Source organism: Paroedura picta, chromosome 2, assembly GCF_049243985.1.
Source record: "Paroedura picta isolate Pp20150507F chromosome 2, Ppicta_v3.0, whole genome shotgun sequence".
NCBI lineage: Eukaryota > Metazoa > Chordata > Lepidosauria > Squamata > Gekkonidae > Paroedura > Paroedura picta.
In genome coordinates, this window is record NC_135370.1 from 36,675,241 (window position 1) to 36,692,521 (window position 17,281).

Consider the following 17,281-nt stretch of genomic DNA (forward strand, 5'->3'; position numbering starts at 1 on the left):
GGGGGGCTAGATCTTCTTGCTGCCCGGCCTCAACCGAAAGCCTGGCGGAAGAGCTCCGTCTTGCAGGCCCTGCGGAATGATGACAATTCCCGCAGGGCCTGCAGCTCTTCCGGGAGCTCATTCCACCAGGTTGGGGCCAGGACTGAATAGGCCCTGGCCCTGGTCAAGGCCAGACGAGTTTCCTTGGGACCGGGGCTCATGGTAATTGTAGTCCATGGACATCTGGAGAGCCACAGTTTGGCCACCCCTGCCCTATGACATTTCTAAAGGTCCATTGACCACCAAGAATAAAATTTGAGAGTGGGGAGCTCAGTGGTCTACACGTGGAGGAGGATGCGGCCCACTCTGCAAGGTCTGTCCCGTAACTAGAGCTTGTTGGTCGACCAGCTCCTAACTCGGAGTTGGATCCAGAACAAACTGGCAAGTCCCTCCTATTTATCCTTCCCATTGTAGACCTTCCTCAGGGTCCCTTTCCTCCCAGGAGCAGCATTTCATGGAGATGAATGGGCTACAGTGGGAGGGGGAGAAGGAAAGTTCCATTCTGGCATTGCACAATCTAGTCTTGGAATCAACACCCCGCCCTCCAGCCAAGCTTGATATGGAAATGGGAAGCCCAGTGAAAGGTCTGAGTTGCGTTCTCCTTTTTCCGGAGCACCTGAAAACTCATGACTGGCAATGATGTCAGGAAATGCAGATGATTGTGGAAATAAGTAGAACCCTCTATATCAGTCCACGAGTCACTGGGATGTACGAGTCTTAAATGGAAGCTAATTCATCCTGTTTTGCTTTCTCATCTTTGAATTCTTCTCAGCACTGAGGGCGGGAAAGAGCAGTCCTCCTTTGAAGAATCCATCACCACAGCAGGCTACAATGAAAACCACAGCCCAGCACTAAACACATGTTTCACACACCACAGCTTGTGTGCATTGTTTGTTACCCGGATTGCCTCTTTAATCTTGGTCTTCACGACCTGCCAAAGGATTGCAGAAGGTATTTCTCCCTTTGTTTTGAAAGCCACCTGTTTTCTAAGTGCAGCTCCTTTACCAGGGTAGGCTGGTTTGGAAGCTGTGAATTCTCTCCTAGAGATCCCCAGGTTTGCCATCCCATAATTAACAGTTCCCAGAAGTACTTATTCTAAAGTCAGTTTAAGCCTGCAGTGCCCAAATGTGATTCCATACACTGTTGACTAGGAGGATGATGAAAGGACAGGGATAGAGGACACCTGTGAAGCAGGTATGTGCAAAGCCTCCAATGAAGGACCAAAATGGTATCAAAACAAAAAGCTATAGACATTTTGCATCCAGCACATTTTATAGTATAAGACTTCTATACTTTTATTATTTCCTATCATTACAACCACAGTTTAGTAGGATTGGGGGTGGGAAATAGATCAATAAATCATGAAATACTACAGATATATAAAATACGTGCAAGAAATTTAGCAAGTGTTTTAAAGTATAAGAACTTTTCTACAGCCTTTTTCATTGTAGAGATATAAGAGGAAAGGCATATGTCAGCAACAAAAGGAGCTAAAGGCCTCCTTTCTTAAAAATGAAAGCAAGGAATTCAGAGAACCTGATATTTATCATATGCTTTTTGATTAGTCATGTAAAAAAAATCTCAGTGGCCCAGGGTGTGTGTGTGGGGCGGGAGGAATGGATGTTGTTGGTATGAGGGGCAGAGCACATGTCAGACAATTTGCCACATGGAAGCCCCATTGCTGCTTCTCTGCCTCACCTCCATACCCTGCACAGTGAAAAAAAACCTACACCAACCTGTCCCTGTGTGGAAAGCACCTACATAGAGTGGTTTTCATGACTCCTTAATTTAATATAAATATGAAGGCGATCACAGCACCATTCTCAGAATCACTATTAACCTGTCAAAACGTATGTAAAGGAATGACCTTGTAAATTCAATGCAACTTCGTTCCAGCTTTGCGATTTCTGTTCATAGTCTTCATACGGAAGGCTGGCAGAAGGCTCACCCTGATAAGATCAGGGCCTTCCAGGACCTTAAACCGTTGAGGAGGGCCTGTGAGACAGAGCGGTTCCGCCAGGCCTGTGGTTGAGGCCAGGAAACAAACACCATGAAAACGCTGGCCTCTCGACTTACAAATCAACAACACATCATCTGTGGACAAAGCACCAACTCACCCTAAAGAGTTGGGATCCCTCTGCATGGTTTTTAAGAAGGCTAAGAATATAATTGAATATAATTCAATTAACATGTTTCCGTTTGAAATATCTGGGAACTGATTATCAATGTGAAAGCTAATTGTGTATGTCTTATTGTCACCTTCCCTGAGCCAACCAGGAAGGGTGGGTATAAAAATGAAGTTATTATAGTATTAATTATATATATATATATATATATATACTATATACAATTAATATTTTATAGCCATGTGATTTTGGTTTCAGTTCTCGACACACTTACTAGGGAGTTAACCTGACAGAAGGCATGGAAATCCATTTAAAACTGGTAGAATCATAGAATCACAAAATCATAGATTCCATAGAGTTGGAAGGGACCCCATGGGTCATCTAGTCCAACCCCGTGCACTATGCAGGACACTCACAATCCTATGGTGTGTGTATATGGAAACAAACATCAGAAAAAAGGTTGTAGTCCCTTTTGAAAACTTTGCAACTCAAATCTAATACGTCAAATTTAAAACTTCTAATATTAATAAACTTAAATGCCTGCAAATTTAAACAGTAAAGGTCAAATGCTTGTCAGTCGTTCTACTTCACACATGCTGTTCTCGTATGTTTCTCGACAAAATGGTAAAGAACCTCACTGCTGGTCTCATGCATGGGAACATATGAATCTGTCTTCTCTAGAGTCAGATCACTGGCCTATTAAGCTCAGGACTGTCTCTGCTCTGACTCACATCTCTCTAGGAGTCTCTCACATCACCCACTATCTGATCCTTTGAACTGGAGATGCTGGAGATGGACCCTGGGACTTTCTGCGTGCCAAGCAGATGTTCTATACCCCTGAATCCTACTGCTTGCATTCTTGCCCCTAAGCATCATGGGTGACAATTTTAAATTAAATTTAGATGGAAGGGAGCTGATCCTGTGCTGAGAACTTTTCCCACAGGCTCTGCTGTGGAAACTGCCGGCAACAAATCCGGGAAGGGGGCGGAGTTAAGCTCCATTTTCTCCCTCAGCCTGATTCAAACTACGATCCCTCGTATACTGCTATGTGATGTATTTATTTTAAGAATAAGGCATTGTACCTACCACTTTATTTTGGGCTCAAGCGCTGTGCCAGTTATAAACTATATGCCATGAACAGTTCAGGCTCGCCAGGGTGTGAAAGCATTTGAATTTCCAACCGAAGCGCTGTGCTTTCAGAAGCACCGGAAGAGGCTATTACTCTTCAACAGGTTTATTTCTTTAAAAGTTGCTCGTTTAAGAGTGATTGATAATCGCTGCCTTTCTTAATGCTTGAAATACATTACCGAGAGAGTCCTACATTTACGGGGATGCACACTTCTTCCTTTTTGTACATTGTTTCCTTCATAGATCAAGTCAATGGAGTCGTCATTTCTTCATCAAAACAATTTTTTAATTAGGGCTCCTTTGACACAGGATTTGTTACAAAGCTTCTTTGACTCCGCTCATAATGGACTGCATTATTACCCCATTTAAAGAAGCTGAATTCTGACACACTCCCTGTCAAGATGAGCCATATTTTATTCTGACAATAAATCTACTCACTCCATTGGAGGACTCAGAATGTAAGGTATTATTCAGTGTGAAAAAGAAACCCAGAAGTATTAATAAATGCATCCTTTCCCCAGGCTTGGAAGTAATAGGTTCATTTGGCAGATTTATGGCTTAATGTGGAATCCTTTTAAAGCACCCCACTGTAATGCACACATTCTTAAGTGCCCTTCCATCCCATGAATCCAAGTCTCAAGCCAGCCAAAAACAAGGAGAGAATAAATTTGTCCACCAAATTTGTTTAGGGTAGACCTGTGATTTCATATTGGGAACTACTGGATAGGTGGAATTTGGGCTGCCTCCTCTGCAGATTCACCTGGCAGTAAGCCATATCAAATAATGGGACTTACCTTTGTGTAAATATATATAGACTTCTTGGAAGCCTCTTGAGCTTCCTTACCTCTAAGGTGCAAACATGCACAGATGTATGGAGTCACCATATGGACTGAAGAACTGTTAGTAATTTGAGGAAGGCATTTTTTAAGCATCACATTAGACCGGTTCCAAACAGCGGTTTGATAGAGACAAATGAACATGTCTTATTGTACTGCCTCATTTATAATGCTATTAGATGTAATCTAATTCAATCATATGGGACAACTACCCTGGTTTCCCCCATAAAGAGAAGATCAAGATTCGGCTCCAAAATGAAAATAAGCAAATAACTCTCTTTACAGCCAATTTTTGTGCCGCTGCTATGAAATTATGTAGTATTTTTGTAAACCAGAAGGCACCTGTGTAATTCAATTTGAATATTGTAATTTAGTCAATGTTATTTAATACTCGCTATAAATATTGACTTTTAACATTTTAAAGTTCTTAAGTATTACAGATGGTGGATTTCAAACCTCCTTTTTCCGTATTACTTTCCTTTCCTGTAAACTGCCATCATTTATAAGTATGTCTGAAATTTTGGTCTAAATGACCGTAAAATAAAGATTGATTGATTAGTTCCAAACAGCAAGAGTTGCCATAAGTTGGTTGTGACTCACTGATAACATTAAATGGAGGCTTTAGCTTATTTGATTAGGCTTTTGTCCCTGGAACAATTAGATAAGATTGACCAAGTTACTGCTAGCCCAGTCCAGGGCTGTATACACAGAAATAAGACCTACTCATTTTCAAGTTCAACGAGAGGTACTACAACATAGGAGTGCATCTATCAGGGCAGAGTGCATAGGACTATAGTCTGAATCCCTGAAGAACTTTCTCTGTGTTGCTCACTTTTCAAGGGAATGCTATTTTTGGACAATCTATCGGTGGTCCTAAGTGATGGGACCTTTATGCTGGGAGGCAGCTTAGCTCTGAGCAAAAATATGTGTTTGCGATTGGGGGCCTTCCAGTGTACCTGGGCAGATGCTGCAGGAAGCTGATAGAACAGCATTTTGATCCAGCAGGGACTACTTACATTCTTATAAACCATGGCAAAGAGACTGAATTTTTCACATAGACAATGCATTCTGGACATTACAGGACAAGTCTTTTTGTGCATTTTACCTTGGGTTTTCTGTGAACAAGGGAACGGCTGGTCTTCATCTGCATGGGTCTGGCTGGGGAGCTGTAAATCCTTCGTTTGGACCAAATCCTGTAAAACAACCAGAGGTGCTAAAATATCACCCGTGTCCTTCTAAAACAACAACAGCAACTCAGGAATGTTGGTCTGGAAATTTAAGCCATTTTTATATCAGCCTGAATGCAGCAGAAAGCAAGAAAGAAAGAAGTGTGATTTTCATATAAATAAAAGTGAAACTTTGTACAGCTCCATGCACATGTCCAGTGTTAGAGGGGAACAATTAAGGATTTGATCCAGTAAGCCAACTTCTATGGAGTCCTGGGGGACTCCTGTGCGCAAAGCACTCAACCAACTTCTTATGCGTTGCTATACAGTTTTTGCACCTGTATCCCAAACAGTTGTTTAGTTTCTAAGCCCCACCCGCTCTGTATGCACCCCCGATTCACACAGAGGCAAATAATAATGGCACACAGAGTATGCCGATTTCCTCTCAAAGTTAATTTGTATCTTTAGAAGAAGAACGAGGGGAGGAAAAAAAAAAGCTATAGGAAGGTATTAATCTGCTTAACATTTCTAAGTACATCATCCAAGGGATTTTGTTTTTTTAATCTTACATATGCTCAGCAGAGTTACTGGCAAAAAACTGTACATTTTCTTCATTTCATCCTTTCAACATCAAATGGTAAGCAGCAAAAATTGGATCAGACTTCAAAGACCGCGCTGTGCTCCCAGTCACAGAGCGACTCCTCCATTTCACATATTGAATTCGAGCAGGATATCAAAGTGCTACCAAAGAACCTCGGGTCCTTACTCAAAAAGAGGCTCTAACATCTGTAGAAAGTGAAGTGCACAGACAAATCACCTCGGGGAACAGCAAGCATTTATTCTCAGCGGCAGACTTCCAGCCTTTTGATTCCCTTATTCACTGTACCTCCCTGCCTTTCGACAGAACTGGAGTTCTTAGCAAGCGGGCTTTTGTCTCAAAGACTTCAAAACTCGGCTAACGGTTTCATGTTCTGATGGTTACGCCGAGCGACTGTGAACACACTTCAGAACGATGGGTGCGGGGGGATTTGATGCCGTTGGAGAGTCCGAACTTCACAGTACCTTGCTCGGGTGTTTGTTGAGAAAATGTGACTCCGAGGGAGACGATGGGCTGCAGCTCTGCTTCCTAAAAAAACATAATTGCTGTTATTGTTGGTATTTCGCAGTCAGCAGCAGCGTCTTGACTGGCAAATATTCCAGCCCTGTTATTGATTTATGTCTAACCTACAAATCATACTCCTTGCGACGGAATTCTTTGTTACATAATAGAATTACAAGGCCAATATATATATATAACTACAGGCCTTCATAGGGTTACTTTTAAGTAGCTTGGTGCAGTGGTTAGGAGCCAGCTTGGTACAGTGGCTAGGAGTGCGGACTTTTAATCTGGTGAGCCGAGTTTGATTCCGCGCTCCCCCACATGCAGCCAGCTGGGTGACCTTGGGCTGGCCACGGCACTGATCAAACTGTTATGATTGAGCAGGAATATTAGGGCTCTCTCAGCCTCACCTACCTCACAAGGTGTCTGTTGTGGTGAGAGGAAAGGGAAGGTAGTGAATGGAAGCCGCTTTGAGACTCCTTCAGGTAGAGAAAAGTGGCATATAAAAACCAACCTTCTAGCTTGCAAAATGTCTCCATTTGCTATTTTATATATATTTAAAATCATGTGAACTGCACGGAATGCACTGCTTTAAAATGACAAGGTGAAAATTTAAAAGGGACCTGATTTTAAAAGCAGTGGCCAAGATGGAATGTAGTGATATGCATACACAGGTGAGATCTCCATCTATAACCAGGGTTAATTTTTCTGCTGATCTCTCTGCTGGTGGAAGAAGAAAGCCATCTTTTAAGCTGAGGGTATAAGTACACAGTACACTGTTTCTGAGTTTGCCTTGAGTCTCATCAGACCAGATGTTGTTGGAAGTTCAAGGGCGTGGGTCCTGGAGAGAACCAGGGTCATGGTATGTGGGAAGAGGAGAATTAAGCTTTCTCCACATGTCATTTCCCAGGACTGAAATGACCCCATTGCCCCACTAGGAAACTCACAGTGTAGCCCACTGGCAGAAATGCTGTTCATCAGCACAGTTCATGTCAGTTTCTCTGTTCAGTGGCTCCCTGGAGCAGTGCAAAGGGGAACCTTCAGCCTCTTCTCCCCACCATGGTCCAGATTCATATTAGGCTCCTGTATGTCTGGACATTAAGTTTCAAGAATTGCTGCAAGTTCTATATTCAGAACTTTATAGAATTTGGGGCAGAGAGATAGAAACTGTGTAATGCATAGTTAGGCCTTGAGTATCTTAAACTGCCAATGTCTTCAGCAGACATTTCCTGCCGTGACCCAGGCATCCCAGGCTAGCCTGATCTCGGAAGCTTAACAGAGTTAATCATAGAATCATAGAGTTGGAAGGAGCCACGCCGGCCATGTAGTCCAACCTCCTTCTCAATGCAGGATCAGCCTAAAGCAGGGGTAGTCAACCTATGGTCCTCCAGATGCTCATGGACTAAAATTCCCATGAGTCCCTGCCAGCGTTTTCTGGCAGGGGCTCATGGGAATTGTAGTCCATTAGCATCTGGAGGACCACAGGTTGACTACCCCTGGCCTAAAGCATCCATGATGTGTATCTGTCCAGCTGCTGCTTGAAAACTGCCAATGAGGGGGAACTTACCACCTCCTTAGGCAGCTGATTCTACAGGTGTTAGGCAGCCGATTCCACTACTCTGTAAAATCCCCCCCCCCAATATCTAGCTGATACTGTTCTCCACAAAGTTTAAACCCATTACTGTGGCTCCTATCCTCTGCTGCCAATAGGAACTGCTCCCTGCCCTCCTATAAGTGACAACCTTTTAAAGATAGCAATTATGTCCCTTCTCAACTTCCTCTTCTCCCGGCTGAACATTCCCAAGTCCCTCAGCCCTTCCTCATAGGCCTTGGTCCACAGGTCCCGGATGATCCTCGTCCCTCTCCTCTGCACCCTCTCAATTTTGTCAATGCCCGTTTTGGTGAGGCCTCCAGAACTGCACACAATAGGTCTGACCCATGCAGTATATGTCGGGACTAGGACATCTTGCCATTACAAAGTGATCATGGTTAATATTTGCATGGGAGACCACAAAGAAGTCAACGTTCACTATGCAGAGGAGTCAATGGCAAACCACCTCTTACAGTCTTTTGCATGAAAACCCTACAGAGCCACCATAAGTCAGCTGAGGATAGCATTTTCTACCAACAAATTTGAGCATGCATCTCTACACATATTCCTCCCCCTCCCACCTTCCGCATGAGTTTTACAGTAAACTTACTTCCCTCTATCCACTTCCCTGAGCAGTGAGGCAAGTTTTAGGAGTTCATTGCCTGTGAATAAGACACCACTAGAGACATATGCTGTCTTTTGCTATTTGCTTTATTAACAAAGTACGCCAGCAGAGCACAAATAGACTACCTATGGGAAATTAGCACGCAGCTTCTTTAGCTTCCCCTGTTCTGTTTACAGCATATTCCTGTTCAAAATTTTCAACTATCTACCTCCATCCATTGCGAAAATAGCTGTCAGAAGCATCTCTACTGAGGATCCAATCCCAATTCTCACCCGTGGAAGTGAGTTCCTTAATCAACATTGAGATACTCTCTTATTTAGAGCTACCAATTCCAGGTCCGGAAATTCCTGGACCTTTAGATGTAAGAGTATAGTTAGTTGTAAGATGGAAGTCCTAGAGCATCCACTCTCTTTAGTCTTTGCCAGGTTTTGGTTTCTCCATCAGTCTACAATACAGCACAGTCTACCCTATGAAGCAGCCATTTCCTCCAGAGGACCTGATCTTGGCAATATGGTGATCAGCTGTAATTCCAGGGGAACGCCAGGCCCCACTTTGAGATGGACAAACGGGCTACTAAGATGAATAAGGAAAGTCCTCTTTTATTCCAAAATTAAAATATGCCAGAATGCAGACTGGTTATTAAACATTTCCAAAAATATTTTCTTCAGTGGTAAATCAACTACATTTTACAAAGAATTTTTTTTCAATTTTCATACAGGCCCAGTATTGGTAACAATCTTATCGGAGTTCAAGAGCAAAATTCTCCAAAAAAGCAAGAGAGTCTAAATCAAAGTGGTCCAGGGGACAAGCAGATATGGTAGCAGCCTACCGATCACTTACATAGCAATCCTTTGTAACAATTAGTTGCTTTGCCACTGAAGAAAATATTTTTGAAAATGCTTAACAACCAGTCTGCATTCTGGCATATTTTAGTTTTGGAATAAAAGAGCCAGTTTGGTGTAGTGGTTAGGAGTGCGGACTCCTAATCTGGCATGCCGAGTTCGATTCTGCGCTCCCCCACATGCAGCCAGCTGCGTGACCTTGGGCTCGCCACGGCACTGATAAAACTGTTCTGACCGAGCAGTGATATCAGGGCTCTCTCAGCCTCACCCACCCCACAGGGTGTCTGTTGTGGGGAGAAGAATGGGAAGGCGACTGTAAGCCGCTTTGAGCCTCCTTCGGGTAGGGAAAAGCGGCATATAAGAACCAACTCTTCTTCTTCTTCTACTTTGTGTATTGACTTCATCTGAGTAGCCCATTGTCAGCTTCCTTGATTGTTTGCAAGTCTGACAAGTCGTTTTCTCTGTTTCCCACTTTGAGACTGGAAATCTGCGAGAGCCCTCGTGTTGCCATGGATGCCATCGGGTCTGGCCCAAACCTGAGGCCGGGAGATTCCCCAAAACTATCAGTTTAGGGAACTGCAGCACCCAGGTGGCCACTGCCTCAAGCAGGCTTGACAGGGCATCTGGTGGGACGTTAGGCAGATGCTACACCAACCAGATGGCTAAGTCCTTGACTGCATCCCACCCTAGGCCAACACATTCAACACCCAGGGTCAGTGGTGCTGGGAGTGCCCTGAAGGAGTAAGCCTCCTGAATCACGATGGCCACCCCCCAACCCAAAGTTTGGAACTGATAAAGGACTGAAAACCCAAGGAAGCAAGTTCTTTTAGGGCAGTGCTTGCTTCTCTCTCTGTGCTAGCTTGCTTTGAAGAAACTTGGTCTGAAGCTTGGTCTGAAGCTTGCTTGCCTTCTCGAGCAGGTTAGCCTTTTATTTTATTTTCAGCCCAGGAAAGTAGACTTTGCAATATACATTTTAGCCATGAAAGTTTACAGAAGATTTTTGTTGTGTACACATTACATTGTTATCAGGGTGCAAGATGTGGCTTAATTTTCACCCAGGAAGGTTTCTCAAAATCAGCTATTTACAGAAACCCTGTCTTCCTGATGATTACACAGAGAGCAGAGATGACCTTTCCTGACCCTGCCCCAGCCTGGGTGTGCCCAACAGCTAGGAGCAGAGACAAGATTAGACAAATCTTTACAGGGTCAGGACCCATTTGAGGGTTGAACAACCCTTTTACAGGGGTCGTGGCAGGGCAAGCAGCTTGGCCGGGGGGGGGCACCATCTAGACAGCAGCCTTGTGGGGTAAATCGAGATAAAGCATTCGTCTGTCTGCAGCAGCAGAAAAGAGCGAGATCGGTATGGTGGGACAAGAGGCAGAACTGAACTGAGAAACTCTGGGAAGCAATTTATAAACAATCATGAACAATGGCTCTTCACGCCACTGGTCAGTTTTGGTTTAATTTCTGTGAAAGAACACTTGCAACATTTTATAGTTGGGGGTCACCACACCATGAGGAACTGTATTAAAGGGTCGCGGCATTAGGAAGGTTGAGAACCACTGTTTTAGGGCGACCGTTTCACCCTCCCTCACCCAGGTCTCAGTCATACACATGAGGTCTGCCTTATGCTCCACAAAGTAAGCCTGCAAAGTAGAGGACTTGTTGATCAACAACATCAGTGTCAGTAACTATCTCTGTCCTCTATTTTCCTCCTTACCATAATCCCTCCATTCCCAATCTTATTACTTTTCTACCCACAGACCTATGTCACATTCAACTATAACCCCATCCTACTTGTTCTTATCCACTGACACATACATCACCTTCCACTATCTCCTTACTCCCCCAAAATATATCTAGTCCCTCTCAATAACCCAATCTAACTAACTAATTCGTAATCTAACCTCTTTTTGGTTTTATCCAAATAGCTTCTTCGGTTTAGTTAGATACACCCACAGCACTAAATCCGACAGGTGATTATTTTATTTATTTAGATTTTTTATTTAGATTTTTATACTACCTCGATCTCATCTTTTAGTTGGAGGGTTCTCAGTTCATCTCTTCCTATACTGTGCACTTGTGAGAGCTAAAATTTTACTTTCAGTCACAGTTTAATTACAATCCTAATTTGGGGCAATACTAATATAACTCCTTAAGCCAATAATATGAGTTTAAGATATGTCCACATACAGTGGAAGGAGGGGGAAGAGGATCATTTCAGAATTTGCCAAAAGGCTCTGGATATATATGGCCCCAGTTCAAAAGGGAGTAGGGATTGGCATGAACCGGTTCACGATCATTAAAGGGTCACGGATTTGGCAAGTTTGTGCCCCCTGAATCCAGGTTCAGAGGTGATACCACCCCCCCCCCGCCCAAATTTCCCAGACCCTTTGTCAGGTTACGTTTGGGCCATTAAAAATCTTTATTTTGTTTCCCTCTATTTGAAGGGGGAGGAAGCAAAACAGAAGTTGTAAATGGTTCCCAGCCATTTTAGCAAAATGGACCAGGCCAAACCTGGCTAGTTCCTTTAGGACTTCTGGGTTATTTGGGTACAGGAATTCAATTTGGGAACACCCCAGAGCCTGAACCGAACCAGAATTTCCTCCATGCTATCTCCTAGCTGATATAGAGCACCCTCCTTCATATTTGTGTGATTATGCCTATTAAACCCACTGTGTGCAAGACTGGCAAATATGGACACCTCTGTCTCTTTCCCTTTCAATGCTAGAAGTCAGTCTGTGTAAAGTACCATCAAGTCACAGTTGACTGACGGCAACCCCAGCAAGGGATTTTCAAGGGAAGTGAGAAGCTACTTGGAAGTATCCAGAAGGATTTGGCAGACACTTCCTATAAGGCAGAGACAGAAGTCTTCAATCAACTTCCTGCTTCTCTAGGAATATCAGTAGTGAAACTATGTAGAGGTGGCAGAATTAAGGCCACTCTCCCCTCTGTATAGCCCAGTCCAGAACTAATGTGCACCTGGAATTTCCTTCAATAGACAGTGGGAGGTTGTCATCTTCATTTTATTGAGGATGACCCAACCCCTACTCATTCCATGGTGCAGGAAACGCTCTCCGAATTTATTGCAATCTGGTTTGACTCTCAGAAAATAGCAAGAGAGAAATGTTTCAAATAAATACATATCCTTGTCAAGGGATTTTTGAATTTATTCTTTCTTCACATTTGTCAGGGTTAAGCCCTGGCACTGAAAGCAGATGTTGGGGCTTAACCCCTGGCAGGAATTAAACTAAGGTTGTTGCGGAACAAGGTTCTGCTTTCCTAAAAAAGCTTAGTTTAATTAAAGACAATGGCAAGAGGAGTCACAAATCACAAAGACAAAAGAAACAATTGATTTCACTGAAGAAACCTATTTACCAGCAGTCTGCCTCATGTGATTTCTGTATTACAACTATAATATGTCACTCTGCCTCTGCCTGTCCTTCATTATCGGTGTATTCAATTAGTCCATACACTATAAATTTCCCTAGTGAGGCGATAATCCTGCTGTGGCAGAAGAAAAGAACCCTGCAAAGATGGATTCTTACATGAATGGGCTACTTGACTGTCCTTAGAGCAGGGGTAGTCAAACTGCGGCCCTCCAGATGTCCATGGACTACAATTCCCAGAAGCCCCCTGCCAGCAAATGCTGGCAGGGGGCTCCTGGGAATTGTAGTCCATGGACATCTGGAGGGCCGCAGTTTGACTACCCCTGCCTTAGAGCATACACAAAATCCCTCTGTAGGTCCACATACAGTGGACTATCACTCTCACAGGAGGGGAAAGAGGTTAGTACCTATAAAAGATAATAAATCAGTCTACTCTCACGTTAAGTTGTCTCCTTTTTGGTTCCAACAGTGAACTATTTATGGCCTCGCAAAGAAGTACACCGCCGAAGAGAGCTTTTAACTCCTTTCCAGGAAGAGTGCTCCCTAACAGGGGCCTACTCTTTTGAAAATCATATGCCATTAAGAACCATGTACAGGTAAATTCTTCAGCCACATTGGCATGAATTGTTGGCCCTAAATATGGGTGATATCTGTCTGCTATCAGGGAGAAAACTAACACCTGAGCTGCCCCATCCCCTGCTCATGCAGACCAGTGCAGTGGGGGTCAAGGGAGGGGATTCATATTCATAAAACAACGAAGGTAGGTGGAGATATGAAAGGACATAGATACATCGAGCAACACTCTAGGAAACCCCACAATTATTGTTGTTGTTGTTGTTGTTGTTTTTGTTATCAATTATTGTATTTTTATTCCACCACTCCCGCAAAGGCTCATGGCGGCTAACAATAAACATAAAAACCCCAATAAAATCCCATAAAACAGTTTAAAACAATGTAATAACCCGACCAATCAACCAGACAGTCAAAACATAGACCATTCAACACTCTACGGAAAGAACAACCAAGTCCTATCCACTAATAGGCCCTAGGGTAGACATAGGGCTGATCTTTATTCTTTAATCCGCCAAAAGTAGCCCAATAGGGCTGCAATGAGGGAGGGGCCAAGATCTTCTTCAGCGTGCCGGCCTCAACCATAAACCTGGTGGGAATGCTCTGTTTTGCAGGCCCTGCGGAATGCAGAAAGCTCCTGCAGGGCCCGTAGCTCAGTGGTCCCCAACCTTTGTATCACCGGGGACCGGTCAATACTTGACAATTTTACTGAGGCCCGGACGGGGGGTAGTCTTTTGCCAAGGGATGTCGCTGTACCCTGAGTCCCTGCTCCACTTGCTTTCCCACCGTCCGCTGGGGGGCGTTGCCTGCAGCAGCTGCACAGTGCCATGCCGAGGGGGAGCCCCAGCCATGATGGCCCCCAGAGAGCACCAAAGGTGAGCTGGTGGCAGAGTGGCAGGGCAGCCCCCCAGGCAGCAGCCAGGAAGGAGGACAAGGAGGAGTCGCAGACCAGTACCAACTGATCTACGGACCGGCGCCGGTCCCCGGACCAGGGGTTGGGGACCACTGCTGTAGCTCTTCTGGGAGCTCATTCCACCAGGTGGGGGCCAGGACCGAAAAGGCCCTGGCCGAGGCTAGGTGTGCTTCCTGGGGGCCGGGAATAACCAACTAGTTTGTACCCACAGAACGTAAGGCCCTGCGGGGGGCATAGAGTGAAAGGTATGTGATATGAGATATGTGGGTCCCTCAGATATGTGGGTCTCAACCGCGGAGAGCCTTAAAGGTAAAAACCAAGACCTTAAACCGGATCCAGGCAGCAACTGGTAACCAATGCAGCTGCCTCAGCACTGTCTGGATATGGGCCTTCCATGATGTCCCAGTGAGGACCCTAGCAGCAGCATTTTGCACCAGCTGTTTACTTCTGGATCAAGCCCAAGGGTAGGCCTGCGTAGAGCGAGTTACAGAAATCTATTCTGGAGGTGACTGCTGCATGGATCACTGTGGCCAGATGTTTGGAGGACAGGTAGGGTGCTTGTAGCCAAGCCTGGCGGAGGTAGAAAAATGCCTGGCTGGCTACCTTCTTGACCTGAGCATTGAGGCATCAAAGGTCACTCCCAAGTTCCTGGCCTGGGACGTGATGACCAGTTGCGTCCCTGCTAAGGTGGGTAAGCGCGCTTCCAACTCTGCCCCCCCTACCACCCAGCCACAAGACCTCCGTTTTGGAGGGGTCCAGGCGACTCTGCTCAAGCCATCCAGCCACAGCTTCCAAACATCTGGCAAGTGGTTCCGGGGGAGAGTCTGAGTGGCCATCCATCAAGAGATACAGCTGGGTGTCACATCAAAATGGGTAGACACTTCTAACTTGTCTGTTTGTGGCCTGGTTTTGTTGCTTTTGCAAGCAGCATAAACCACTTATCAAAGTTTTCAGGGCTCTCTCAGTCTCACCTACCTGTTCCGAGGAGAGGAAGGGTAGGCAATTGTAAGCCACTTACAATTGACTCCTTCTGGTAGAGAAAACCTGGATACAACCCCCCTCCCACATCAGCTCTCTCTTACTTTATTATTAGGTACGGTAATGATTTCTTTCTAAGTGGTTAAGACTTTTTAATGGTTTGTTTACAATGGAGTACCAAAAGGGTACTTTATGGAAAGTCAATACTATCACTTCTTCTCACTGAAGTTATCTTTACTCCATGTATTTTGCACAGGAAATATTTTTTTCCTAGAACTCTGGTCTATTTTTCCCAAACACTTTGTACCATAACCGTTCTAGAACTGTGTTGCACAGAAGCATTCTCCTTTGTGCAGCAGCGTGAATGGCAGAACAAGGAAGGAGGGATCTATCTATCTATCTGTCCATCCATCCATCCACCTACCTACCATTATTAATTAATTAATTAATAACTAGATAGATGGATAATTTGTATCCTGCCCCTCACACTCTTGGGAAATACGATTTACAGGAATAAAATTTAAAAACCTTTAAATATAGAATAAAATACTCATTAAAATACCAAATTGACATCACAGCTCTCCCATAAAAATGACAACCAAAACCCCACCTCATTGGTCCCAGCATGGTAATAATTGGGCAACCTGGGCAGAGATGGTAAGATATTTACTCCAGAGGCAGAGGGGGCAATACATATACATTCACATATAGAGATGCATGTAGGGGAAGCCCCAATAATTACTGCTCCATGCAGTAAGTACACGCTGTCATTAACCCTCTTACCCCTCCCTCTCATCACTGCAGCTCCCCAACCCCCATTCCTTCCTATCAGGGCCCACTTCACCCACACCCTGGATAATGCACTTTCAATGCACTTTAGAAAACCCCGCTGCAAAAGCATGTTGAGAGTGCATTATCCAACGTGTGCGGAATGGGATAAGAATCAACCTCCCAGACACTGGAAGGGACTGCTGGGGGGGGGGGGGAGTGGGAAAGAGGCACAGTCTTTGTGCAATCAGAGCTCCAGCTCTATCCCCCAGAGTGGAGCGCTGCAATCCTAAACACCCTTTCTTGGGATTAAGTGTCACTGAACTCAGTGGCAACTATTTTGTCAATAAACATGCATAGGCTCAGGACACACCTGTCTCTCCTTTCTACACATGCCATACCCCTCATCAGCATCTCATGTCTCTGCTGTTACTTCCAAAAGAATGGATAGGATTAAACTATGAATAATTTTACTTGATACGATTGTATGCCTGCTCCAGTTGCCAGAAATGCTGTACAATCCATGGCATCTCCTTAGCTCCCCCCTCCTGCCCCAAACCTATTTCCATCAATCCTTTCAAGTCTGCCATTGTAAAAATACAAGCGCTGGGGCTTCCTTTGATCTGGTGTGGGAAAGGTTTTGCATGTGTTTAATGTATCATGTTCTTTGAGGCATCTATTAGATCTTGACAGGTACAGTGAGCTGCATTGTAATACTTTGTTTAGAGATATTGTAGGATAAGTCAAAATGATAAATGCTGCCATCATGTGAATGCAAATCATCAGCTTGCTTTTGGAAAAGGCCACTTACAGAATAATTGAACCATAGAAGAAAATCTTCTCTTGTGACTGCAAACTACACTCATCAAAGGCAGGAAACCAATCAGTTATCCTGCAAGAGATTTTGAGAAAAATAACTCAGATATATAATTTGGCTCTAAAGTCAGGATTGCTACACAGAATCCTTGCAAGGGAAATACCAGCCTCAACGTGGAATTCAATACTGGGGACATACTGTCATATTTTAAAGCACTCCTATCTTGCCTTTCTGCAGTACACGACGGCCTGCCATAATCAGAAATTCTATATAGAAAACATTCTTGAAAACAAGTGCTAGAGTAAATGGTATGGGTCTCTTCTCCTGTTGGCATCTGAATATCTTGTCGCCAAACATCTGGTTCCCCCCATGCTGCCTTTGTAAAGTGTTGTCT

General features: G+C 44.3%; 1 protein-coding gene across 5 annotated transcripts in view; it reads right to left on the reverse strand.

Moving 5' to 3' along the window:
- MYO3B (myosin IIIB) overlaps positions 1-17,281 on the reverse strand; it is a 327,845-nt gene that overhangs the window by 64,589 nt on the left and 245,975 nt on the right. For all 5 annotated transcript variants that reach the window (XR_013228041.1, XR_013228040.1, XM_077319759.1 and 2 more), the window contains exons 30-31: positions 6,358-6,421; positions 5,235-5,322 (exon numbers count right to left, since the gene is read on the reverse strand). Coding sequence is in view for 3 of the 5 variants with exons in the window: in XM_077319759.1 (XP_077175874.1) it covers positions 5,235-5,322; positions 6,358-6,421 (152 nt within the window). In the remaining 2 variants the exon portion in view is untranslated. The remainder of the gene's footprint in view (positions 1-5,234; positions 5,323-6,357; positions 6,422-17,281) is intronic.